The following is a 27,130-nucleotide window of genomic DNA, read 5'->3' as shown; positions in this document are numbered from 1 at the left end:
GTTTTGCCCTCCTGATTTATCTCTTAAGTATACTCCTACTTTCTTTATAGTCTTCTCAGCATTCACTCGATCTATCCTGTCTACACCTGACATATGCTTCCTTCTTTTTCTTAACCAAACCCTCAATTTCTTTAGTCATCCAACATTCCCTATACCTACCAGCTTTTCCTTTCACCCTGACAGGAAAATACTTTCTCTGGATTCTTGTTATCTCATTTCTGAAGGCTTCCCATTTTCCAGCCGTCCCTTTACCTGCGAACATCTGCCTCCAATCAGCTTTCAAACGTTCTTGCTTAATACCATCAAAATTGGCCTTTGTCCAATTTAGAACTTCAACTTTTAGATCTGTTCTATCCTATTCCATCACTATTTTAAAACGAATAGAATTATGGTCGCTGGCCCCAAAGTGCTCCCCCACTGACACCTCAGTTGCTTGCCCTGCCTCATTTCCCAAGAGTAGGTCAAGTTTTGTACCTTCTTTAGTAGGTATATCCACATACTGAATCAGAAAATTGTCTTGTACACATTTAAATTCCTCTCCATCTAAACCTTTAACACTACGGCAGTCCCGGTCAATGTTTGGAAAGTTAAAATCCCCTACCATAACTACCCTATTATTCTTACAGATAGCTGAGATCTCCTTACAAGTTTGTTTCTCAATTTCCCCCTGACTATTGGGGGGTCTATAATACAATCCCAATAAGGTGATCATCCCTTTCTTATTTCTCAGTTCCACCCAAATAACTTTCGAGGAATATCCTCCTTCAGCACAGCTGTAATGTTATCCTTTATCAAAAATGCCACTCCCCCTCCTCTCTTGCCTCACTTTCTATCTTTCCTGTAGCATTTGTATCCTGGAACATTAAGCTGCCAGTCCTGCCCATCCCTGAGCCATGTTTCTGTAATTGCTATGATATCCCAGTCCCATGTTCCTAACCATCTCCCGAGTTCATCTGCCTTCCCCGTTAGGCTCCTTGCATTGAAATAAATGCAGTTTAATTTATTAGTCCTACCTTGTCCCTGCCTGCCCTGACTGTTTGACTCACTTCTGTTCTCAGCTGTACCCGTCTCAGATTGATCTCTTTCCTCACCATCTCCCTGGGTCACCACCCCACCTTACTAGTTTAAATCCTCCCGAGCATCTCTAGCAAATTTCCCTGCCAGTACATTAGTCCCCTTCCAATTTAGGTGCAATCCGTCCTTCTTGTACAGGTCACTTCTACCCCAAAAGAGATTCCAATGATCCAAAAGTGTGAATCCTTCTCCCATACACCAGCTCCTCAGCCATGCATTCATCTGCTCTATCCTCCTATTCCTGTCCTCACTAGCTCGTAGCACTGGGAGCAATCCAGATATTACTACCCTTGAGGACCTACTTTTTAAATTCCTGCCTAACTCTCTGTAATCTCCCTTCAGAGTCTCAACCTTTTCCCTTCCTATGTCGTTGGTTCCAATGTGGACAATGACCTCTTGCTGGCCCCTCTCCCCCGTGAGAACATTCTGCACCCTCTCTGAAACATCCTTGATCCTGGCACCAGGGAAACAACACACCATTCTGCTTTTTCTCTGCTGGCCACAGAAACATCTGTCTGTACCTCTGACTACAGAATCCCCAAACACAATTGATCTCTTGGAAGCCGACGTACCCCTCGTTGCATTAGAGCCAGTCTCAATACCAGAAACCTGGCTGTTCGTGCTACGTTCCCCTGAGAATCCATCACCCCCTACATTTTCCAAAACAGCATACCTGTTTGAAATGGGTACATCCACAAAAGACTCCTGCACTAGCTGCCTACCTCTCTTACCTTTCCTGGAGTGACTGTATCTGAGGTTTTCCCCCCTTCCTATAACTGCCATCCATCACATACTGTTGCTGTTGCAAATTCCTCATCGCTTCTATCTGTCTCTCCAACCGATCCACTCGATCTGATAAGATTCGCATCCGATAGCATTTATGGCAGATATAATCCGCAGTAACCCTTAAACTCTCTTTAAACTCCCACATCCGACAATAAGTACATATCACTGCAAAGGCCATTTTTGCTCCTTCACAATCTACAGACCCAGAAAATGACACCGTCTTATTCCCCTACAAACACTGCCCCAGGTTAAATTAATGGCTATGGCTTATATTTTAAGTTTAATCAAGAGACTTATCTTCAAAAACATATAATCAAGAAAGAATCCACTATACTCACTACTGCAGCTTTAGTGCTACCTATCTTTGTATCATCTGCAAACTTAGCCAGAATGCCCTCAGTTCCTTCATTTAGATTGTTCATGTATAAAAAGTGAAATGTCGTGGTGCCAACAGTCTTGTGGAACATCACTTGTCACCAGTTGCCATTCTGAGGATGACTTTTTATCCCCACACTCTGGCTGCCTGGCAGAAAGCAAGCTTCTATCTATGCTAACGCCTTGTCTCTAATACCATGGGCCCTTATCTTACTCAGTAGTCTCTTGTGCAGCACCTTATCAAAAGCCTCCTTGAATTCCAGATTGATAACATCAAGTCAACCAAATTGACTCAAGGTTCTCATATTGGAGTCACTAGTTCAAATTTCTAATATTTGCTGCCCAATAATAAAACAAAATATTTGGCAGCACCATTCCACCTAGTATCTTAGGCCTGTTTTCATAACTTGAGTGTTTCTTTATTCCAAATAAATTCAAGAATGAGACTACCTACTTTAGAGGAAAAAGAAAGAGGGAGAAAAATTGGTATGCATTGAAATAAATTAAGAAAAGTGGAAAAATATTCATTTTAATGGAATTAATTCTACCAGCAACAGACAAATTAAGGAGAGACCATGGTTCGAAGTCTCATTTAATTTGTACAAGTAATGGTTCAAATGTTTTCCTGTACCAATTACCTCATGTATCTGCCACATATACACCAAGATAAACAAAACCAGAGTTGGCAATTTTAAAAGGTAAATTATCCAGTGGGTATTCCCTGGCAGGCTTATTGATAGCAAATATCTCACTTTTGCTAAAAATCAATTTATCCCCAGAAATCTTACCAAGAGACTCTAAAACTGAAAGTATGGTGGGAATGGAGAGAGATAAGGTTGAGACAACAGCAAACATCTGCATAGAGGGCAACCTTCAACTCCATACCATTTCTAATAATGCCAGAAAAATCAGGATGAGTCTGCACCCTCTCTGAGACATCCTTGATCCTGATAGATAGAGGCTCAATTACAATGGCAAACAGCAGTGGACTCAAAGGACACCCTTGTCTCTTTGAACAATAAAAGGTAGAAATAATCAGAATTCATATTATTGGTCCCAAATTAGGCCTGCGGTGATGCATAGAGTAGTTTGATCCAAGAAATAAATTTACCCCAAAGCCAAATTACTCCAAAGTAAAAAAGATAATTCCATTCCACTCCATCAAAGTCGTTTTCAGTATCTAAAGGTATCAATGCCTCAGGGAGATGGATGAGGAAGAATTGTAAACAATGTTGAGTACCCTGCCTAAGATTAAAAAAAGTGTGCGCCTTTGCAAATAAATCCAGTTTGACCCAAGGATATGATAGATGGAAGGATGGTTTCCAAACGCCAGGCCAATAGCTTTGACAATAATGCAAAGTCAACATTTAGCAGACTTATAGGACGTCATGAACCACACAGGGAGACATCTGCAGTTTGCACTTTCTCCTAGTCAGGGATCCTTGCCTTCTTTTAAAAGCAAAGAAATGTCTGAGTTAAAGTTTGAGGAAGAGTCAGAATTAAACATTTCAACAAGTTTCTACAAAAAAGCAGAGCCAGCTTTCTCCAAAACGTTTTATAAAACTTGTTCAGAAAACGATTGGGTCCAGATGGTTTTATGGAGAAGCCGCTTTGTATCACTGTGTAGTGATCTCAACGCAGCCTCAAGTTCCATTGCCAGGACTGGCTGTTCCAATTTCTTGCCACATTTTGGTCAAGAGCAGGAAATGTTAATCTTATCAAAAAAGATATTTAAATCTGGTTTAGCAGAAGAACATTCTAAATGAAAAAAGTGAAATTAAAATTTCTTAAAAGTCTTGTTGATTTCTAATGTGACGTGAAACCTGAATTAGCCTTAATTTGTGGGATTAATTGAGATGAGGACATTTGGTGTAACCGACATGCCAACAATTTACGAGTTCGATCTCCTTGTTCATAAAATATAGACCTAGAGTGAAGTAAAAGCTTGGTGGAGTACTGTGACATTACGACATCACACTTGGCCTGTCGGGATATGCATCCTTTATATACTTCTGGAGACTTAGAGATTGCATAAAGAGAGTCTAACTGAGACAGAAGTTGTGCTAACCATGCAAATTTCTCTTTCCTAAGTCTATGCTCATGTGCTCCATAAGAAATTATTTCACACCGATGAATGCCTTCAGGGTTTCGCACAGCAAAGAAGGTGTAATGTCTGGGGTTTTGTTAAATTTTTTTTAAAAATCTATCCAAAGTTTGGGAGATTTGTAGCTCGGGTGCTCGTTGTTGTGGTTCTGTTCGCCGAACTGGGAATTTGTGTTGCAACATAAATTCCCAGCTCGGCGAACAGAACCACAACAAAAATCTATCCGCTGAGAGACAAAATTAAGCAGTAAAAATTAAGCAGGCAAAATAAGAGTAAGCATGTATTGAGACGCCAATGTGGTTGTGTATTAAGAAACTTCTAAAAGCAAACATTCATCGAGACAGTTGCATGGTTTGATAAAACAACTGAATCATATTTCCAACCAGAAATGGATGTGAGCAGTCTGTTAGCCACTAAAAGAAATCAATGCGTGTGACGGACATGCAGGGAAAAAAAAAATTCCTTTCTAGAGGGATTAAAGAACCGTTAGGCATCATTAACATTTAAGCTCCTCCATAAAAGTCTGAATTATTTTAGCAGATTTGGACTTGACACAGAACAGAGGATGAACGGTCTATGTGAGAATTCAACTAACAGTTAAAATCTCCTCTCAGGATTAAATGGTGTGAAGATAAAACTGGTAACATTGAAAGGAACCGTCTGAAAACAGCCTCATCATCCAAGTTGGGAGCATAAACATTGATGTAATCTTGGCTAATGTCAAAATTCTGTCCAATAGTAATAATAAGTCTGCCGGTAGAGTCAGAGATAGTTTTAACCTGGATGAAGGAATGGATTGATGTAAAAGAATAACTCAGTTATGTGTAAGAATAATGGGGTGGTTAAGGTAGGGGATTTTAACATTCCAAACATAGACTGGGACTTAGTGAGTTTTGAGAAGATTTGTAGCTCAGGTTGAGGTTCTGGATGTAGGTTTGCTCGCTGAGCTGGAAGGTTCATTTCCACACGTTTGTCACCCTACTAGGTAACAGCTTCAGTGGGCCTCAGGTGAAGCATTGCTAATAAGTCCTGCTTTCTATTTATATGTTTGGGTTTCTTCGGGTTGATGTCATTTCCTGTGGTGAAGTCACTTCCTGTTCCTTTTCTTCGGGAGTGGGAGATGAGGTCTAACTTTAATGTGTTTCTCAATAGAGTTCCGGTTGGAATGCTATGCTTCCAGGAATTCTCCTGCGTGTCTTTGTTTGGCTTGTCCTAGAGTGGATATGTTGTCCCAGTCGAAGTGATGTCCTTCCTCATCCGAATGTAAGGATACGAGTGAGAGGGGGACATGTCTTTTAGTAGTTACTTGGTATTCATGTATCCTGGTGGCTAGTTTTCTGCCAGTTTGCTCAATGTAGTGTTTGTTAGGAGGAAGTGCTGGATGTCTTGAAAGGCACAAAAGTGGACAGATCCCCAGGACCTGATCAGGTGCACCTGAGAACACTGTGAGAAGCTTGGGAAGTGATTGCTGGGCCTTTTGCTGTGATATTTGTATCATCGATAGTCACAGGTGAGGTGCCGGAAGACTGAAGGTTGACTAACTTGGTGCCACTGTTTAAGAAGGGCGGTAAAGACAAGCCAGGGAACTATAGACCAGTGAGCCTGACTTCGTTGGTGGAAAAGTTGTTGGAGGGAATCCTGAGGGACAGGATGTACATGTATTTGGAAAGGCAAGAACTGATTAGGGATAGTCAACATGGCTTTGTACGTGGGAAATCACGTCTCACAAACTTGATTGAATTTTTTTGAAGTAACAAAGAGGATTGATGAGGGCAGAGTGGTAAATGTGATCTATATGGACTTCAGTAAAGTGTTTGACAAGGTTCCCCATGGGAAACTGGTTAGCAAGGTTAGATCTCATGGAATACAGGGAGAACTCACCATTTGAATACACAACTGGCTCAAAGGTAGAAGACAGAGGGTGTTGGAAGGTTTGGTTTTTTTTAGACTGGAGGCCTGTGACCAGTAGAGTGCCACAGGGATTGGTGCTGGGTCCACTACTTTTCATCATTTATATAAATAATTTGGATGCGAGCATAAGAGGTATAGTTAGTCAGTTTGCTGATGACACCAAAATTGGATGTGTAGTGGACAGCGAAGGTGGTTACCGCAGATTACAACAGGATCTTGATCAGATGGGACAATGGGCTGAGAAGTGACAGATTGAGTTTAATTCAGATAAATGCGAGGTGCTGCATTTTGGGAAAGCAAATCTTAGCAGGACTTATACACTTAATGGTAAGGTCCTAGGGAGTGTTGCTGAACAAAGAGACCATGGAGTGCAGGTTCATAGATCCTTGAAAGTGGAGTCGCAGGTAGATAGGATAGTGAAGAAGGCGTTTGATATGCTTTCCTTTATTGGTCAGAGTATTCAGTACAGGAGTTGGGACGTCATGTTGCGGCTGTAAAGGACATTGGTTAGGCCACTGTTGGAATATTGCGTGCAATTCTGGTGTCCTTCCTATCGGAAAGAGGTTGTGAAACTTGAAAGGGTTCAGGAAAGATTTACAAGGATGTTGCCAGGATCGGACAATTTGAGCTATAGGGAGAGGCTGAACAGGCAGGGGCTGGTTTCCCTGGAGCGTCGGAGGCTGAGGCGTGACCTTGTAGAGGTTTATAAAATCATGAGGGACATAGATAGGATAAACAGACAAAGTATTTTCCCTGAGGTCGGGGAGTCCAGAACTAGAGGGCATAGGTTAAGGGTGAGAGAGGAAAGATATAAAAGGGACGTAAGGGGCAACCTTTTCACGCAGAGGATGGTACGTGTATGGAATGAGCTACTAGAGGAAGTGGTGGAGGCTGGTACAATTGCAACATTTAAAAGACATTTAGATGGGTATATGAATAGGAAGGGTTTGGAGGGAAATGGGCCGAGTGCTGGCAGGTGGGACTAGATTGGGTTGGGATATCTTGTCGGCATGGACAGGTTGGACCGAAGGGTCTGTTTCCATGCTGTCCATCTCTTTCACTCTGTGACTCTACTTTCTGGGAGAGCTTGATGTGTGCATATTGGTTGCTATGCTTCTAACAAGTGACTCCAATTTTAGCAATAACATTTTGGTTGCCAAGTGTTTTGGCGAAATTCGGAAGAGTACAAGTTTCTCTTTTGATGGTGAGCATAAATTCTAAGAAAATAATTCATGGGCTGGATTTCCACAGAGTCAGGAAGACTCCACAAATATTTAGACAAGGGCCAGTGGAACCCGGCGTGGCAAGGATCATCCTCATTGCAAACAGCTCCAATTTTTTTTTTTTAATACAGGCAAGGTATGATTCACAAAGGTAGGTGGCCTGAACTCAGCAAGACTATTTAATCCTAGAACGAAAGTTGGAGATGATGGCCTAGTGGTATTATCGCTGGACTGTCAATTCAGAAATCCGGATAACGCTCTGGGAACCCAGGTTCGAATCCCGTCACAGCATATGGTGGAATTTGAATTCAATAAAAATCTGGAATTAAGAATCTAATGATGACCAGGAAGCCATTGTCAATTGAAAGAAAAACCCATCTAGTTCATCAATGTCCTTTAGGGAAGTAAGCTGCCATCCATACTTGGTGTGGCCCACTTGACTCCCAACCCACAGCAAGGTGGTTGACTCTTAACTTCCCTCTGGGCAATTAGGGATGGGCATCTGTGAATGAATAAAGAAAGAATAAAAATAAATTTCAAACAGATCCCAGTTTAGTTATTCGAAGCACCTTGACATGCAGTTTGGCAGTCATAAATTAACGGAGTGAATCAGGGTGCTCTCAAAGAGTAAATAAGGTCTGCAAGTGCCACAATTTGAGGTGTTTGAAATCTCTCATTTTACTTTTGTGGGGAAAAATGCTTAAGCTGTTTATGAGAGTTAAACGCTGTCTGCTGAATTGCTTTGATTGGCAGGCAGGTCATCAGATGTAGCTTCAAAGATGACCACCTCTTCCATAATTTTAACAAAGTCATTTGTTGATATATCAGAAATAATGTTATTCTCATCATGAGCTCAAGGCCGAGATACAAATGCCACAGAAGTATTACACAAGTATTGAGCTTTAAATTTAATGTGATTTAAGTTTAAAAGAAAATATTGAAGGATTGACTAGCTTAGATGTGGCTTCCTTCCATTGAGTCCACCAACACTTCCCACTGCCTTGGGAGAGCTGCCAGCATAATCAAAGACCCTTTCCCACCCTGGTTATACTTTCTGCCATCAGGTAGAAGATACAAAAGTTTGAAAACACACACCAAATTTAAGAACAGCTTCTTTCACACTGCTATCAGACTTATGAACGGTCCTTTCATATCAGAGTTGATCTTTCTCTGCATCATCTCTGTATCTGTAACATTACATTCCACACTCTGTTCTATTACCCTGATGCTCTTATGTAAGGGATGATTTTTCTGGTTAGCCTGCAAAACAATACTTTTCACTGCAATATCAGGACGTGACAATAATAAATCAAATCAGATGATACAAAGCTAAGCAGGAATATGCTTTGTGAGGAAGATGCAAAATGTTTTCAGGTAGGTTTGACAGATTTAGTCATTAAATTCCACCAGCTACGTTCTTGTCTAATAAGGAAAAAATTAAGAGATTATCCAGGAGCAAATGACTGCAGATGCTGGAATCTACACTCAATAAACAAAATGCTGGAAATCATCGCGGGTCAGGCAGCATCTATGAAGAGACAGCAAACTAAAGTTAAGCAGAAGTGACTCTTTGTTTTGGTTAGAAGAATAGAAAAACAAAGCATTTCCTAAATAGTGAGAGATTGAAAAATATAAATGTGGAAAGAGTTGTAGGTGACTTTGACAATATGTCACTGAATACTAACATGCATTAAGTGCATGTTTCCCTTGTGCATTCCCTTGTTGGGAGTCTAGGGGGACACTATCTGAAAACAAAATAAGGTGATGCCACTTAGGACCAAGATAAGTTTTTTTTTAATAGTCAGAGGGTTGTGAATGCCTGGAATTCTCTGCCAAGGTCAGTTTTGGATGCTCAATCTGTTTAACGTAGAAGTTGAAAAGCTTCTGGTTTACTAAGGGTGCAAGGGTTACAGGATAATGTGGGTAAAAGGCACTGAAGTGTTTTATCAGCTGTGATTGTATTGAATAGCGAGGCAAGTTCAAAGGGCTGAATGACCTTCTCATGTTCTTGTATACCAATGCTCCTAATACTAAATATTCTAAACAATGTTTTAAAAAGTCTTAGAACTGATATTGGCAGAAATGCTAGCTATTACACGAAACTCTTGCAGGCAGGTCTAACTGGCTCACACTAACCGTTAACTTCACTTGTCAACTATTATAAATGAGGAAGGTGCTGGGTCAGTAACTTAAAAATAAAGATTCACTGCATGCTGTCCAACATGTTATACATTTTGTATAAAATGCCTGTTCGATACAATGACGCATGACCAATACTATCCTTCATGATGTGCTTTAAATAAGTTTTATTGAAGCTGTACGATTAACCAGAGGATTAATTTAATACCTCATCTTTTCCAAGAGTCTTGAGATGGTCTAAGATTTGTCCAATCAGAGTTTCAGCAAGTTTATTAATTTCAGCCAAGAATTTGGGGTCACTGCCGTAGAGATTATCATTGGAATCCACTGCAAGACAAGAGAATTTTCTGATAAGCTTTACAATATGATCCAAATTAAATTTTGACAGCAACATTTAATTCTTGTGCTGAACTGTGAAAAGGAATTATTTTTATTTACAAAATGTTGCTGTCAGAGAGCTACCAGAGATCATGCTTAAGCTCTCAGTTTTACTGGTTTTAATTGCTTCATTAAATTGCTGTGACATCTTTTTCACAACTGCATAATGTCCTCCGATCTCAGACAGCAAGTAGAAATGCATTAAAAAAAAAAGAGACACTCTAATTGCACGGTCTTCACTTTTAAAATAAAAATCCATTTTCCATGGGTTCTTTACAGCCATCAAGCCGAGCTTGCCTTCAGGAACATACAGGGTAGGGGCAGAAGTAGAACATTCAATCCCTTCAACCTACTTCATCATTCACTATGATCATGACTTAACATCAAGCTCAAGCTCAAGACCTAAACCTGTCCTCCCTTCACATCTCCAAATTCCTTTAGCCATGAGAGCTATAACCACTAGTTTCATGAAAACACATTGGTTGAGACCAAAAGACACTTTGTGGTGGTTAATTGTACAGGCTCACCACTCTCAGGATGAAGAAATTTCTCCTCTTCTTAGCACTGGAAGTTTAAGGATACAGGTAGACCTATGTCCCCTGGTTCTGGATTCACCCACCTTTCTGCACCTAACCTGTCCAGTCCTGTTAGAATTTTAAAAGATTTCTATGAGGTATACCCCTCATTCTCCCAAAGTCTAGTGAATACAAACCTAACTGACTTAATCTCTCCTCATACGTTAGCCCTGCCTTCCCAGGAATTAACTTGGTAAACCTTTGCTGCACTCTTTCCTTCACCAAAACATCCCTCTTCAGATAAGGAGACCAAAACTGCACACTATATTCAAGATGTAGTGCCACAAATGCCCTCTGTACATGCAGCAAGACATCCTTCTTCTTGTACTCTAATCCTCTCACTATGAAGGCCAACATATTGTTTACTTCTTTACTGCCTACTGCACCTGTGCATTTACTTTCAGTGCCTGGTGCATGAGGACACACACATCTCATTAAACATTATCCTCTCTTAATTTACAGCCAAATAATAAACTGCTTTCCTACGTTTATTACTAAATGGATAACCTCACATCAGCCAGTCCAAATCTCACTGCTACATCCCTGCATCCTCCCTACAGCTCACTCTTCTGCCCAGCTTTGTCTCACTAGTAAAGCTTAAGAATACATCACTGTGGTCTTGTACGATTCCTTGCAATACCTCACTAGTAATTTTCAGAAAGAGACCTGTTTATTCCTACTTTTGATCCTGGTCTGCTAACCAATTTTCTATCCATCTCTATACACTACAATCACATGTGCTTTAATTTTACAAATTAATCTCTTATTTGGGACTTTGCTGAAAGCTTTCTGAAATTCCATTGGCTCCCCTGATCAACCTACTGGTCACATCCTACACTGGAGGATGCACAATGAAGAATGTGTATTTTTGTGCAAATTAAACAGTGTCAAAATATATTCCAAAGGTATATACTGTACCTTTTTCCACATGATAAAGATAAGTTTCTTGACTTGCTGCAGCCAACAAATGCAAAACATTTATATAGATTCGTACTTTTGAATCAGAATGATCTTCCCAAATGTAGTCCTGGATCACATTCAAAAGGCCTCTCACCAAATACAAGACACCTTGCTCTGGATGATCCTGTCCAAAAATATGTGCAAGAGGTTAACGTGCAATTGATTTACTGTAAAACTGGAACACAGCAACAAATCAGTTTTTTCCCTTGTTGCTCCTCTCCAAGTGCTGACATAGGCATATTCCTGCCACTTCTCTCAGCGCAGGACAAGAGAAATGAAGCTGTTCAAAACAAACTTGTAACCACTAATTTTTCCCATTTTTATAAAAAATTGAAAATATTCAAACAGTCGATTCTGCTAAAATTCTTCAAATTGGTTTCAACGCGATTGAAGAACTTAGACCATTACTTGTAGAATGCAAACTTTCATTACCTATATTGGCTATGACGTGATTCCAGCCCCATTAGTTTAATTGGCACGGCTATTGCACAATTTTATAACGCAAGATTGTATGAGAATGGAACCAACATGATATATCAGAACTGATTGTATCTTCCTTTGTTCAAATCTGAAAATTCAGGATGTTCCTCCAAAACAATTAGTTTCAGTTTTGTAAAACATATTGACTCACAGGCATGGAATTAGTGATGTATGATGTCTGAAATAACAAAACTGATCGTTCCCTTTTGTGAAGTTTCTTTTTAAGTTTATCTGCAAAAATAACACTTTCTTCTCCACATCAGAAAGTCCCGCTAGCTTTTCAGTTTCCATACCTACAGTTCTATTCTCTTCCTTTGGTGCATCATTCAAATGAGTCTCCCCTCATCATGCTGCTCAAATCCCTCACAGGAGGGTAGGCTGTCTAATTCCTTTTCTCTTTCCCAAAGTTTGATTTAGTTATACATCCTTAGACAGAGCAATTAGAGAGAAGGCAGCAATGTATAGTCTGATAAGATGTTGAGACCTTCTGTAAACATATTTAGGTTATATTTAATCATACAACAAAATAAGTTTGAATCGTTTGTCGAAGAGAACAAAACTTCAGACAAACACAGAGGTCACATTGTAAAATTTCACAACAATTGAAGATTATTAGTCAGGCTTGCTGTATGATATAGTCCCCATATACAAGTAATTAAATATGAATACGCAGGACCCAACTCCATGTCGACATTGCATCTTTTTCATTGAAAGAAAGGTCACGGAGAATGAGAATTCTTGCTGCATTCCCCATAGTAACTCCCTGACCAATCACTAAGAGTTTATCTGCGTGGTGTGAAATTTTTCAGCTTTTGCCCGAAACGTCGATTTTGCTGAAGCTCCTCGGATGCTGCCTGAACTGCTGTGCTCTTCCAGCACCATTGATCCTGAAGCTAACAGTTCCTGTTATCTCCATGCCACAATGGTACAACTAATCAGCATTCTCTTCTCATATTGCTGAAACTGCTGCCCCCTTTCTAAATTTGGTTTCTTGCATGCCACTCCTGAAGAGTCTGAAACTAAACGTTTCAGCTTAGTGCCATTTGAATTTAACTCTCCGCTGCTATTGACAATCAATGTAGTCTGAAACAAAAAGGTGAAATTGCTGGAGAAACCCAGCAGGGCTGTCAGCATCTGTGAACAAAAACAGTTAATGTTTCAAGTTCACTGACCCTACTTCAGAACCAAAATGTTGTCTGTCCAGTTTTCCAGCCCTCCCATGCTCACTTGCTGCTGTTGCAAAATAACGCATCTAAATACAGGACAATAAGATGACAACCTAATACTTCAACTTACATCAGTGGAAAAAAAAATGTAAATTAACAGCTAAGTGTGTGCAATGCAATTTTGCATCGTTATGTTAAAACTGCTTATTAAATGAAACAAAATATAACCACTGTGTTTAAAATTAATCCATCCCACAGTTAATAGAAGCTGGGATTATCCATCAAATGCATTAACAAACGTAAAGTTTAATTATATAAATACCAAAATATTGACATTGTAAAACAAGCAATACTTCACATAGAAAATCCTAATGTTCACTCAAATTCCTTTCCTAAACCCCTCTCTCCTCTTTCAAATCCATCCTTTGACCAAATTTTCAGGTACTCCTACAGTTTCATGCCACTTGGTGTCAAATTTTGTCAATAACATTCTTGTTTTGTGAAGAGCTTTGGGATTTTTTAAGCTATATTCTTATTGTATTAGACTTATAATCATGCAGGATCAAATTCTATTTTTAATAATAATAGAGACAGGATCTTAAAACGACAACGGAATTAATTTACCTCTCTTGATCCAATTATTCCCAGGTCTCTCATGATTTTCCTCTGTACATGCAAGCAGATGACCACCCCAGGCGTTTTAAAGTATGGATCAAATCAGTTTCATTCCCTTTCAATCTGGAGACTTTTACAATTGTGGTGCAATTTCAGCCAGGAACTCTGACAAACTAAGGAAGGACAAAACCTGGTATCCTGTTTCACGGCAGCTGTACGTTCCCCAACACTGCCCTGCCCAGAAATAATGTTATATGATTAAGATTACTTACAGGTACAATCAATAACGTGGAAAAGAAGTTATTAAGGAATTCCAGAAGAAACCCTTCAGATGTTCTCATTTTTCCATCTATGTTTATCATTTTTGGTACTTCCACAACAAGGCTGATTGCTGCTTTAAAAAAGGCATCAGCTAGTAAAAGAAAATAAGGTGTAATTAGGATAATGAATACTTCACCTCTTTCATACAATGAAACTGATTTGTAGAGTTCAATGAGCTTATCTTTCAATTATATCATTACCGATGCGGAGAACACTTGTTCATAATAACACCTATAATCCCACAATATAAAACAGTTACAGGACTTCTGATCTTTATTACAGAATACCTACAGGGTAATTTTTCCCTCTGGTCCCTTTAACAAGAGGAGTGAGTGTGTGGTGGAACACTCTCTACTTGTCTTGAGTGTAGCTCCAACAACACTCAAAAAGCTTAACATTCAGAACCAGTCTCCTTGATTGGCACCTCATTAACATTTATTCCCTTCCTCACTGATGCGTCGTGACAGCAGCGTATACCATCTACAAGATACATGGCCGCAACTCAACAAGATTCCTTCGGTAGTAACTGGAAAGAGGCTGAAAAGCATTGTAATCTCTGGGTTACTACCAGTGTCATGTGCTTTTGAGGCAAGGAATAGAATAGGAGAGATTAATATGTTGCTAAGAAGCTGGTGCAGGGGGCAGGGATTCAGGTTCTTGGATCATTGGGACCTCTTCTGGGGCAGGGGTAACCTGTGCAAGAGGGATGGGTTGAACTTAAACTGAAGGAGAATCAAATATCTTCACAGGGAGGTTCGCTAGTGCTACTCAGGAGGGTTTAAACTTGAGGGGCAAAGGGTTGGGAATTAGAGCAACAGGTCAGCAAGTAGAGAGATTGAGGGGAAGGTACATGTTAAGACCAATAAATCAGAAAGGACAGACAGAGACAGGTAAATGAACACAATGGTACTAATGGGCTAAAGCGTGTTTATTTCAATGCAAGGAGTATTATAGGTAAGGCAGATGAGCTTAGAGACTGGATCAGTACATGGGTCTATGATGTTGGCAGCATTACAGAGACTTGGTTGAGAAAGGGACAGGTGTAGCTGCTCAATGTTCCAAGGTTTCATTATTTTAGAGGAGATATAGAGAAAGGTAAAGGAAGTAGAGGAGTTATATTACTAATTAGGGAGAAGATTATATCTGCACTGAGAGGACATGCTGGAGGACTCATCCACTGAGACAGTATGGGTACAGCTCAAAAATAAGATGGGTGCAGTCACTCTGTTAGGATTATACTATAACACCCCACCCAACAGCACCAAGACACTGAGGAACAAATATGTTGGGAGATTATGGAAAGGTGCAATAAAAAAAAGTTGCCATAGTGGGTGACTTTAACTTCCCTAATATTGACCGAGACTCCTTCAGAGCAAGAGGCTGAGACGGGACAGAATTTGTTAAGGGCACCCAAGAGGGTTTCTTGAAACAGTATGTGGTTAGTCCAACTAGAGGAGAGGCCAAACTAGACCTTGTATTGGCTAATGAGCCTGGCCAGGAGACTGACCTTTCAGTGGGAGTGCATTTTGGAAACAGTGATCACAACTCCTTAAATTTTAAGATAGCTAGAGATTATTAATTGGGAGGAACTGTCATCAAGCAAGTTCATATTTGACAGGTGGGAATTCTTTAAAGACCTGCTGGGAAGAGTTCAAGACCAGCATGTTCCAGTAAGGAGGAAGGACAAGGTTGGCAAGGTAAGAGACCCTTGGATATGAGGGAGATTGTGAACTTCATCAAAAGGTAAAAAGCCAATGTAAAATTTAAAAAGCTAAAATCAGAAAGGGGCCCTGTGAGGAATATAAAGAATGCAGCAAGGTACTCAAGCAGGGAATTAGGAGCACAGGAAGGGCATAAAATGACCTTGGCAAGTGGGGTTAAAGAGAATCTCAAGGTATCCTATAGATTCTTGGACAACTATGGAGAGTGTAGGACCATTCAAGGATAAAGGAGGGAACTTGAGCTTGAAGGCAGAGGATATGGGCAAGATCCTAAATGAGTACTTTGTCAGCATTCACCCAGGAGGAGGAGATGGAAATTAGTGTGGAGCATGCTAATCTGCCAGGGCATTTTGCAATCAAGAAAGAAGTGGTGTTGGATCTCCTGCAGAGCATGAAGGTGGCTAAGTCCCCAGGGCCCAATGGTTTCTACTCCAGGTTGAGAGACGCAAGAGAGGAGATTGCTGGGACCTTGACCAAGATCTTTGTATCCCCGTTAGCCAATGGGGCGTCCTAATGGGCTGGTGGTTAGCTAATGTTGTCCCTCTGTTCAAGAAGGGAAATAGGGAGAATCCAGGAAACTATCAAAGGATGAGAATCACTTTGGTGGTAAGGAAGCTATTGGAGAGGATCCTGAGGGATAGGACTTACTCATGTTTGGAAAAACAAGGTCTAATTAGCAATTGTGCCGGCCTAATTGTGCAGGGCAGGTCATACCTTACTAACTTACTGAATTTTGAGTTGGTGATGAAGGTGATCGATAAGGGTAGAGCAGTGCATGCTGTTTACAAGGGTCTTAGCAAGGCTTTCAACAAGGTTCCTCATGGTAGGTTCATCCAGAAGATTAAGATGCATGGAATCCAGTGACATGGCCACATGGTTTCAGAACTGGCTTGTCCATAGAAAACAGGGGATACTGGTGGAAGGGTGTTTTTAAGGCTGGAGATAAGGGACTAGTGGTGTTCCACAGGGATCTGCACTGGGACTTCTGCTGTTGTGATATAGATCAATGACTTACATGAAAATATAGATGGGTGGGTTAGTAAGTTTGCAGGCAATACAAAGATCAGTAGAGTTATGGATAATGTAGAAGGTTATCAAAGGACATAGATCTGTTCCAGATATGGGCAGAGAAATGGCAGATGAAGTTTAATCCAGGCAAGTGTGAGATGCTGTACTTTGGGAGATCAAATGTTAAGGAAAAGTATATGGTTAATGGCAGGACGCTGTACAGCATTCATTTACAGAGGGATCTTGGGGTTCAAGTCCATAGCTCTCTGAAAGTAGCCACGCAAGTAGACAGGTTGGTAAAGAAGGCACGCTTGCCTTTACTAGTCAGGGAATTGAGTACAAGAGTCAGGATGTCATGTTACAGCTTTATAAGACTTTGGTTAGCCCACACAGAATTGTATTACATTCAATTCCGGTCACCACATTATAGGATGTGGAGGCAATGGAGAGGGTGTAGAAGAGGTTTACCAGGATGCTGCCTGGATTAGAGGGAATGAGCTATAAAAAGGAGAGGCTGGAAAAACTCAGATTATTTTCTCTGGACTGGTGGAGGCCAAAGGGAGATTTGATTGAAGTTATAGGGTAGAGTCAGAGTTTTACAGCATGGAAACAGCTAATATAAACTGCTCAATTTTAAGTAATTCAACTTGGTTTATCTAAACAAATATTATGCCAACAAAAATACCCCACCATGTTAAACAGATGTTAGGCATTACAAAAACAATTAAAACAGTATCAAATTTAGTTCCATTCTGCAAAGGCAAACTGGTCCAAAGTATCAAATAAAATAGGATGCATCATACACCCAATTCTGTTGGTGGATCAAAAGCACGTATGGACATAAATACTTTCAATGAATAACATACAAAATATTATTTAGTTAGAGACAAAACACATGGATCAATGTTTAATGTTTCGAACATTTACATTTTTCCAAGAGTCATTTTCTAGGTCATGTCTGCATGACAAACTGAGCCTGTTTCACCTCTGCAACTGTCCATCTTTTCACACATTGACCATTAGTGTAAAATCATCATGGTAACAATACACATTAAAGGACCTCAAGAATCAACTGTTTGCTAATTTTAGTGAGGAATGACAGCAAAAAAAAAATCAGTTTGAAATAATTCATCTCCAGGAGTATGTAACGCTTGTATAATTTACAGCTTCTCTTTGTCCCTAATGGTTAATTGAGTGAACTATTTAACAAACTGTTATAATTCTGAACACACTGAAATGCCTACAATTTTTCTTTAAATTGACTTTACTAACAGAAACAGTTTTCAAAGATAATTATCATCCTTTTTCAATGTAATTAACAAAAGCAAATAGAGCAAACGCAGAAAATTATCTGCTTGCTTAAATTGAAAGAACAAAATAATAGAAGAACAGGCCCTCCGGCCCACCGAGACTACATCGACACCATACCTTTCCAACAAGAAAACTTTTGCCTCTATGAGGTCAGCATCCTGGTCTTCCCTGCTTATTCCTGTATCTAGCAAGTAAGGAGCATCCTGTCAGTGCCAGGTCAGGATACGCAGAAATAAAAACTGAAAATACTCCAGTCAGGCAGCATCTATGTTCAGAGAAAGAATTAATGTTTCTAGCCTGATGAAAAGCCAATAATCTGAAGAGGTTAGAGATGGAACACAATTTAAAGAATTACTGAGACAGGAAAAAGGGAATGGGAGGAAAGGAGAAAAACAGTCTGTATAAGATGGAAGGCACAGTCATTACATAGGACTTAGGATGACAGTGTAATGCAAGTGGGTGTGGTGATGGTCAAAGTTTTAAAAAATGTCAGGTGGAGAGAATCTGAAAGTGGCAAACATAGAACCATAAGCAACACCTGCCATCTAATAAAATGAAAGCACTGGGTATGATCTAAAATTGGTAAACTTAATGTCGAGTCTAATTTACTGCCATAAGCACATTACATGCTTTAAAAGGCTAAAAACTGCTTCTTAACTCAGCGGTAGGAAATTAGAAAAGAAGAAGTGATAAGGTGTAGTTAGATCAGAAGATCCACTGAAAGGATAAAGCAGACTGGGAGGTGGACACTGTGGGAGAAGGGACAAGAAAAGGCAGTGCATTAATATAGTCAAAGCCTGACTGCACTGAAAGGAGGTCAAAGAATGGGTTGTCCAGAGGGGTGGGGTAGAGCGAGTTTTCCATTCATCTTTTAAAAACTTCCATTGCACAAATAAAAGGCTATAGAGAGATGACTAAAAGCAGCTCACTTGCAAAGCACATTAGTATAAGTTGTGTATGTCAGTCTCCCATTTGCTTTGTTCTGAATCTCAGCCATACACAGAAAGGCAAAGAAAAAACTTCAAGCAAATGGTCAACCTTGGCTACTTTCCAGCATCTCTAACAAAGGCTCATTTCAGTTGCAAATCACAAGAGAGCAATAAGTAAATGATTGGAATTAGTTTCCATGATATAAAAAGCAGCCATTTTATTCTGATAATTCCAATGCAAAGTTCTCTACAGATGCTCCTGCTCCTCCTAGTAAAATCAATTCTGTTTTAATCTGCATTCAAACAAAAACGTCTTCTGTTTGATTTTTCAGGGACAACGATACTAAGATGGCGACAGTGGAATGGGCTCATCCGCTTCATCCACTTTTCTCTCCGATTTTTCTTTTCTTCTTTTAAGTTTTTTTTTAAATGTTTACTCCTATTTATCTTCTGGAGAGAGCTCAGTCTTGGAGGCGGCGGTGGCCACGGCATCATGTATCATTGCACTATGCAGCATGGCAGCAGCTGAGGGCCTGGATCAGCCCATGAAGGTTCGGAATCGAACTCAACCAATGCAGCAGCGATGGTCTACTGGCATTTGCAGTAACAAGAGCAGGCAGCCTGAGGTCTCCCAGAGAGCGGCCAAAGCAGAGGAGATCGAACCCTTATAGGGAGTGCAAGCCTAGCAGGGCTCAGCACTTAAAACTGTTAAACTTCTAAAAAACCAAAAGATCTGCAGATGCTGTAAATCAAAGACAAAAATAGAAATTGCTGGAAAAGCTCAGCAGGTCCAGCAACATATGTGGACAGAATTAGAGCTAAACATTTCAGGTCAAATGAAGAGAGAGACACCCTTCTGAGGGTCACTCAATCTGAAACGTTAACTCTGCTATTTGATTATGAATTTGGAACTTCTCACAGCAATAAAATTTAGAACATTTTAAAGATTGGCTGAAATATTGTTATCTCTTGCCCTTCAATGTTCATCTAATTCAGGAGGCCCACCTCCAAATTTCTTGGTGCATTTCCAAGTAAACCAGGCCTAGTACAGGAGACAGTGGGCAAATGAAAGAAGCAATGAGAACCAAAGGATGAATCAGAAGAGATTAGTAGCCAACATCAAAAAAAAATTCAGACAGGTCATCCATATGTTTAGAGTGGGACCAATGCGGGACCATACAGCAAATTGATCAGAGGCACAAGGTACAAGTAAGGCACTAGAAAAGTAGGAACACTGGATTTAGGAAGAGTAGTAGGACATTGGGTCTTTGAGGTTTGCTGTGCAATTCAACAATCATGTCTGATCTAGTTGTGGTCTCAGCTCCACTTCCCTGTCTGTAAACTCTTGACTCACTTGCTGAGCAAAGATTTGTCTAACCCAGTTTTGAATAAATTTAAACACCAGCCTCCATGACCACCTTCGCACACCTAGGACGATTGTAAGGAACAAACAATTCGTCTCAAAAATGAAAATTTCTTTAACCATAGTCTCCAATTTTACACACTCCACAAAAAAGTCCGCTGGCCAGCCATCCTATCTGGTCCTCTCAAGATCTTAAATATTTCAATAAGGTCACCTCTCATTCTTGTCAATGGAAAAAAAACTGTAGTGAGTAGAGTACAATCAGAGCTGGGTCCTTGACAATTTGCAATCTATATAAATGGATATGACTGTAGGGACTGAATGTGATGTGGCTCAGTGGTTAGCACTGCTGCCTCACAACACCAGGAACCCAGATTAGATTCCAGCCTTGGGTGACTGTGTGGAGTTTGCGCATTCCCCCGGTGTCTGTGTGGATTTCTACCAAGTGCTCTGGTTTCCTCCCACAGTCCAAAGATGTGCATGTTAGGTGGAGGCCATGCTAAATTGCCCATTGTTGAGAGATGTGTAGGTTAGGTGCATTAGCCATGGGAAAAATGTAGGGTAATGGGGATAGGGTCTGGGTGGGAATCTCTTCGGAGGGCAACAACATACTGCTTTTCTAATCTTTCTGCCCAAGTACACATTTAGTACATTATAAGGCATCTGTGAATTTATTGCCCATTCATTTAACTGCCGATAGTCCATTGGCCTGTCGAGACACTCTAGCTCCTGTCGGCAACTCACCAAGATAGGTAGGAAAAAAAAAGTGCCAAGAAATTTAGATGCAACACATTCAGTCACTATAGTCAAATCTATTAATATAGATTGCCAATAGTCAAGGATCAGTTCTGATCACTGCGCCACTCTACCCACTACAATTTTTTTTCCCATTCGTCTCCATTCAGACAGATCACAAGATCGTAAGACTTAGGAGCAAAAAGTAGGCCATTCGGGCCATCGCGTCTGCTCTGCCATTCAATGGCATCATGGGTGATCGGAGGATCCTCAGCTCCACCTTTCTGCCTCTTCCCCATAACCCTCAATTCTTTTACTGATTAAAAATCTCCAAACTCAACAGCCTTCTGTGAGAATGAATTCCACAGATTCACTATCCTCAAAAAAAAAGTCCCCATCGGTCTTAAACGTATGACCCCTTATTGTGAAACTATGCCAGTGGTGTGAGACTCTGAAGGGAAACAGCTTCAACATCTACTCTATCAACCATCCCAAAAATGTACGTGGCAGGTACTCATGTGACTCAGCCAACATTGTCTATCTCATACTCTGCAGGCAAGGATCCTCTGAGGCATGGTACATTGGTGAGACCAAGCAGAGGCTACAGCAATGGATGAATGGACACCACACAACAAATAGATAGGAATGCTCCCTCCAAGTCGGAGAACAATTCTGCGGTTCGGGACATTCAACCTTGGACCTTTGGGTGATCATCCTCCAACGCAGACTTTGAGACAGGCAAAAACGCAAAGTAGCCAAGCAGAGGCTAATAGCCAAGTTCGCTCCCCATAGGGATGGCCTCAACTGGGACCTTGAGTTCATGTCACACTACGGGTAACCTCACTGCACTACACACAGACGCAGACACACGCACTCCTACAGACCCATCTCATACACAAGCTCACTCTCATATGCTCACACATACATTCCCACACTCACCCACGCATGCTCTCAGACTTGCACCCCTTTACACTCACACATTCTTAGACTCTCATACCTTCCCCGCACGCGCGCGTGCACACAAGTTTATGGGGAGAATTTGTACTTGCAGAATTACATTTTCTTTTGCTCAAAAACTGCACGAATCCATGTAAGATTCTGTAAATCTATTTAGATTAGAATCAGTCTGAACATTGTGGCACAGACAGCCTCACACAGGGCACCTCACATCTTCAATGCATTATCTGAGCCAACATAGCACCTATTGTCAAAGTTCACTTGAGAATACAACTTCAAGAAAGTTCTGGAATTTACATATTAAAGAACTGAAACCAACATGCCCATTCTAAAAGATGAAAGACTTAACAAACAATCCAGGTCTTTTTCAACATATAATTTCAGTTACATCACACTGTAAACTTTTGCTATAAATTCTGTGTCTTACAATCTTATTCTCCACAGTTACCTGATGAAGGAGCAGCGTTCCGAAAGCTAGTGCTTCCAAATACACTTGTTGGACTATTAACTTGGTGTTGTGAGATTTTTAAACTTTGCACACCCCAGTCCAACACCGGCACCTCCAAATCAAGTCTATTTATATGGTCCTTTTCATTATAGGATATTTCAAAGCAATGTACACAGTCTGAAGTGCAACAGCTGTTGCGATGTCAGAAATTGTCAGTTGCCAACAAATTTGCACTCAAAATTCTCACAAAAGCAATATGGCACAACCAGATGTTCTCATTGATGATGGTGATGGCGAGTGGATCAGAGTCGGGGGGGCTATGCTGAAGCTTTTGCAACAATTTTTAGTCAGAAGAGCCAAGTGAGAGATTTATCTTAGCCTCATCTGGAGGATCTCCGCTTCACAAATGCCAGTACTCCTCCAATTTGGCTCACGCCACATGATATCAATAATTAGTGGGAAACGCTGGATATCAAAAAATACAATAGACCCTGACAAAATTTCAGCAAGAGTACTGAAGGGTGAGCTTGCCAATTGGATACAAAATTGGTTTTACGGTTGGAGACAGAGTGATGGTGGAGGGTTATTTTTCAGATGGGAGGCCTGTGACCAGCGGTGTTCCACAGCAAGTGGTAATGGGTCCACTTTTGTTTGTCATTTATATGAACAATTTGGATGGGGAATACAGAAGGCATTATTAGCAAGTTTGCAGATGATACCATAAATTGTGGTTTAATGGACAGTGAAGAACGTTATCTAAGATTACAAAGAGATCTTGGTCAATTGAGTCAATGGACTGAGGAATGGAAGATGGAATTTAATTGGATAAATACAAGGCATTGTTGTACCAAAATGAAAACAAGGGCAGGACCTACACAATTAATAGTAGGGTCCTGGGTAATGTTGCAGAACAAAGAAACTTAGTTCAGGTAATGCTTTGAAATTTGCATCACAGATAGACAGAGTGGTTAATGCAGTGTTTAGCATGCTTGCCTTTCTTGCTCAGACCATTGAATACAGGTTCTGAGGAAGGATCACCGAAACGTTAACTGATTTCCCTTCACAGATGCTGCCAGACCTTTTCCAGCACTTTCTGTTTTTGTTTCCGATTTACAGCATCCACAGTTCCTTCAGTTTTTGAGTATAAGAGTTGAGACATCATGTTGAGGTTGTGCAGGACATTGGCGAGGCCTATTCTAGAGTACTGTGTGCAGTTCTGGTGGCCCTGTCATAAGGAAGATGTTATTAAACTGGAGGGGGTTCAGAAAATATTTACCAGGACATTGCCAGGAATGGATTAGATTAGATTAGATTACTTACAGTGTGGAAACAGGCCCTTCGGCCCAACAAGTCCACACCGACCCGCCGAAGCGCAACCCACCCATAACCCTACATTTACCCCTTACCTAACACTATGGGCAATTTAGCATGGCCAATTCACCTGACCTGCACATCTTTGGACTGTGGGAGGAAACCGGAGCACCCGGAGGAAACCCACGCAGACACAGGGAGAACATGCAAACTCCACACAGTCAGTCGCCTGAGTCGGGAATTGAACCCTGGTCTCTAGCGCTGTGAGGCAGCAGTGCTAACCACTGTGCCACCATGCCGCCCACAGTTTGAGTTATAAAAAAAAACACAGGCTGCATAGGCCGGGACTCTTTACACTGGAGCACAGGAGGTGACTGTTTTGGAGTTTTATAAAATCATGAGCAGTGTAGATAAAGTGAATGACAGGGGTCTTTTCCCGAGGGTTGGGGAATTCAAAAGTAGGAGGCATATTTCTAAGGTGAGAGGAAAAAGATTTAAACAATGACATGAGGGGCAATCTTTTTAAAAAAAACTAAGTGGCTTATATGTGGAATGAACTGCCAGAGAAAGTGGGGGATATAAGTAGAGTTACAACATTCAAAAGACATTTCAATAAGTTAATGATGAGAAAGATTTGCAGGGATATGGTCTGAGATTTGAATGCAGATGTCCCAGCTAAGAGAAGGGACACTACCACTGCACTGCAAGAGACGCCTTATAGCAGAGTACTATGCTGACAGTTGACAGTGTTTATCTGTGTTCAACAATCCATTTCTTTGTAATGAATAATAGCTCTTGCTCAGTACAGAAATCTGGTCCTCATTTTGTCAGTTTGTGTCTATCCGACAAGTAAATTGGGGCTTTATATATATTGACAAAATCTTTAATTTCTGTAATGACTCCAACAATACCAGGGCTTGATTTGCAGTGCACTACTGTACAGCATAGCTTCAAATAAAGCTTTGATCATTATTTTCTATTCATGGACTGATTTCAAGTATATTCTATCATATAATTTCCACTGCTGATTTTCCTAGATTTCTATTATGATAAATTCTGAGATGTGAAAACCCCAAACAGAATCTGAAAATTTAATTTGAATACTGTGGAGCAGCACAATCACCTTTACATTGATACTTTGGAGTCTCCATATTTGTAGATTATTACAGCAATTCAGTCCATCAAGTTTATAAGGGAAACACAAAAAAAAGTCTAGTATAACATCACAAAGAAAGTCTGTGGAACAGTTCTAATCCGTACTCTTATGGAATGTCATACAGCAGCACAGACAACAAAAGAATCAAGCAACGAGAGCAGACTAACTGCCTCCATCAGCTTTTTCCACAAGCTGCGAAGTAGCTGACATTTACATAGAATACTGCATGCTGGACAGAAAATAAAATTTAATCTATTGTTCTTAAACCAGTTTTAAAACAATCAGTAAACTTTGACACTGAACTTCCAAGAAACCAAAAGAAGAAAACGACAAATACCTAAAATCCTAAATCCATAAGAAACAGACACAGAAATAGGCCTTTCAGCACTCGAACCTTCTCCACCATTCAACAGGATCATGATTGATCTGACATTCTTTATTCATAAAGGGACCAAAGGGGTGACTTTTTAAGTAGAGGGTGGTGCATGTATGGCATGAAGCAACATGTATGAGGTGAGGGATGCCATCGACGTCCCTGCCGTAGTGTAGTTTAGGTGGGCTTGGATCGGCGCAACATCGAGGGCCCAAGGGCCTGTACTGCGCTGTATTCTTCTATGTTCTATGTAAGCTGCCAGGCAAAGTGTGGAGACTGAGACAGTTACGGCATTTAAAAGGTGTCTGGATGGGTAAATGAATAGGAAGGGTTATAAGAGGGATATAGCCTAAATGCTGGCAAATGGGATTAGACTAATTTAGGATATTTGGTCAGCATGGAAGAGTTGCACCGAACTGTCTGTTTCCATCCATGACTCTGACTTTCCCTGTATTCCTTAATTCCCCTACTGATCCAGAATCTATCTAGGCCAGCCTTAAATACACACAAGGACTCTGCCCCCATAGCTCTGTAGCAAGGTAATCCAAAAACTCTCAAATATCAAGAAAGTTTTCCTCATCTCAGTCTTCAATTCTGAGATTATTGTCCCTTTACTCTGAAACTATGCCCTCTGGTCCCAGATGTGTCCCATGGAGGGAAAAATCCTCCCAGTATAGACCATGGTCAGCCCTTAAGAATCTGATCCTTTTCAGTGAAATCAACCCTCATTTTCCTCAACTCCAGTGAGTCGAATCCCAACCTGTTCAGCCTTTGCTCACAAGACTATCCCTCCATACCAGACATCATTCTTATATGAATTGCCAATGAAATTATATTTTTCCTTAAATAAGGGACCAAAATGGGAAATGAGCTGCCAGAGGAAGTGGTGGAGACTGGTACAATTACAGCCTTTAAAAGGCATCTGGATGGGTACATGAATAGGAAGGGTTTAGAGGGATAGGAGCTAAACACTGGCAAATGGGACTAGATTAGGTTAGGACATCTGGTTGGCATGGACAAGTTGGACCAAAAGGGATGTTTCTGTGCTGTACATCTGTATGACTGACTAAAACTGTTCACAGTACTCTAGATGTGGTCTCTCAGCACCTGGTTCAGTTGCAGTATACTCCAACACCAATAATAAGGACCAACACTCCATTAGTCTTCTACATATGTGCGCTAGCTTTTTGCGTTTCATGCACAAGACCTCTGTGTTACAAGTGCGTGGCCAAGTAGGCAACTTCGATGTTGTGGCCATCACGCAAACGTGGATAGAAGAGGGACAGGAATGGTTGTTGGAGTTTCCTGGTTACAGGTGTTTCAGTAAGATTAGGGAGGATGGTAAAAAAGGAGGGGGGTGGCGTTGCTAATTAAATGGTATAACGGCTGCAGAAAGGCAGTTCGAGGGGGATCTGCCTTTGGAGATAGTATGGGCTGAAGTCAGAAATAGGAAAGGTGCAGTCACCTTGTTGGGTGTTTACTATAGGCCCCCCAATAGCAGCAGAGATGTGGAGAAACAGATTGGGAAACAGATTTTGGAAAGGTGCAGAAGCCACAGGATAGTAGTCATGGGCGATTTCAACTTCCCAAACATTGATTGGAAGCTCTTTAGATTAAGTAGATTGGATGGGGCGGTGTTTGTGCAGTGTGTCCAGGAAGATTTATAACTCCGTATGTAGATTGTCCGACCAGAGGGGAGGCCATATTGAAT

The 27,130-nt window shown here is 40.7% G+C and overlaps 1 protein-coding gene across 2 annotated transcripts in view; it reads right to left on the bottom strand.

Moving 5' to 3' along the window:
- The window catches only part of vps35l (VPS35 endosomal protein sorting factor like), a 154,495-nt gene that overhangs the window by 15,516 nt on the left and 111,849 nt on the right, over positions 1-27,130 (bottom strand). For both annotated transcript variants that reach the window (XM_043712168.1, XM_043712169.1), the window contains 3 exons: positions 14,059-14,198; positions 11,484-11,649; positions 9,821-9,939 (listed from right to left, as the gene is read on the bottom strand). In XM_043712168.1, coding sequence (XP_043568103.1) covers positions 9,821-9,939; positions 11,484-11,649; positions 14,059-14,198 — 425 coding nt within the window. The remainder of the gene's footprint in view (positions 1-9,820; positions 9,940-11,483; positions 11,650-14,058; positions 14,199-27,130) is intronic.

This window comes from Chiloscyllium plagiosum, chromosome 21, assembly GCF_004010195.1.
Source record: "Chiloscyllium plagiosum isolate BGI_BamShark_2017 chromosome 21, ASM401019v2, whole genome shotgun sequence".
Classification (NCBI taxonomy): Eukaryota; Metazoa; Chordata; class Chondrichthyes; order Orectolobiformes; family Hemiscylliidae; genus Chiloscyllium; species Chiloscyllium plagiosum.
The sequence above is the reverse complement of the archived record's forward strand: the minus strand, read 5'-3'. Positions and strand labels throughout refer to the sequence as shown.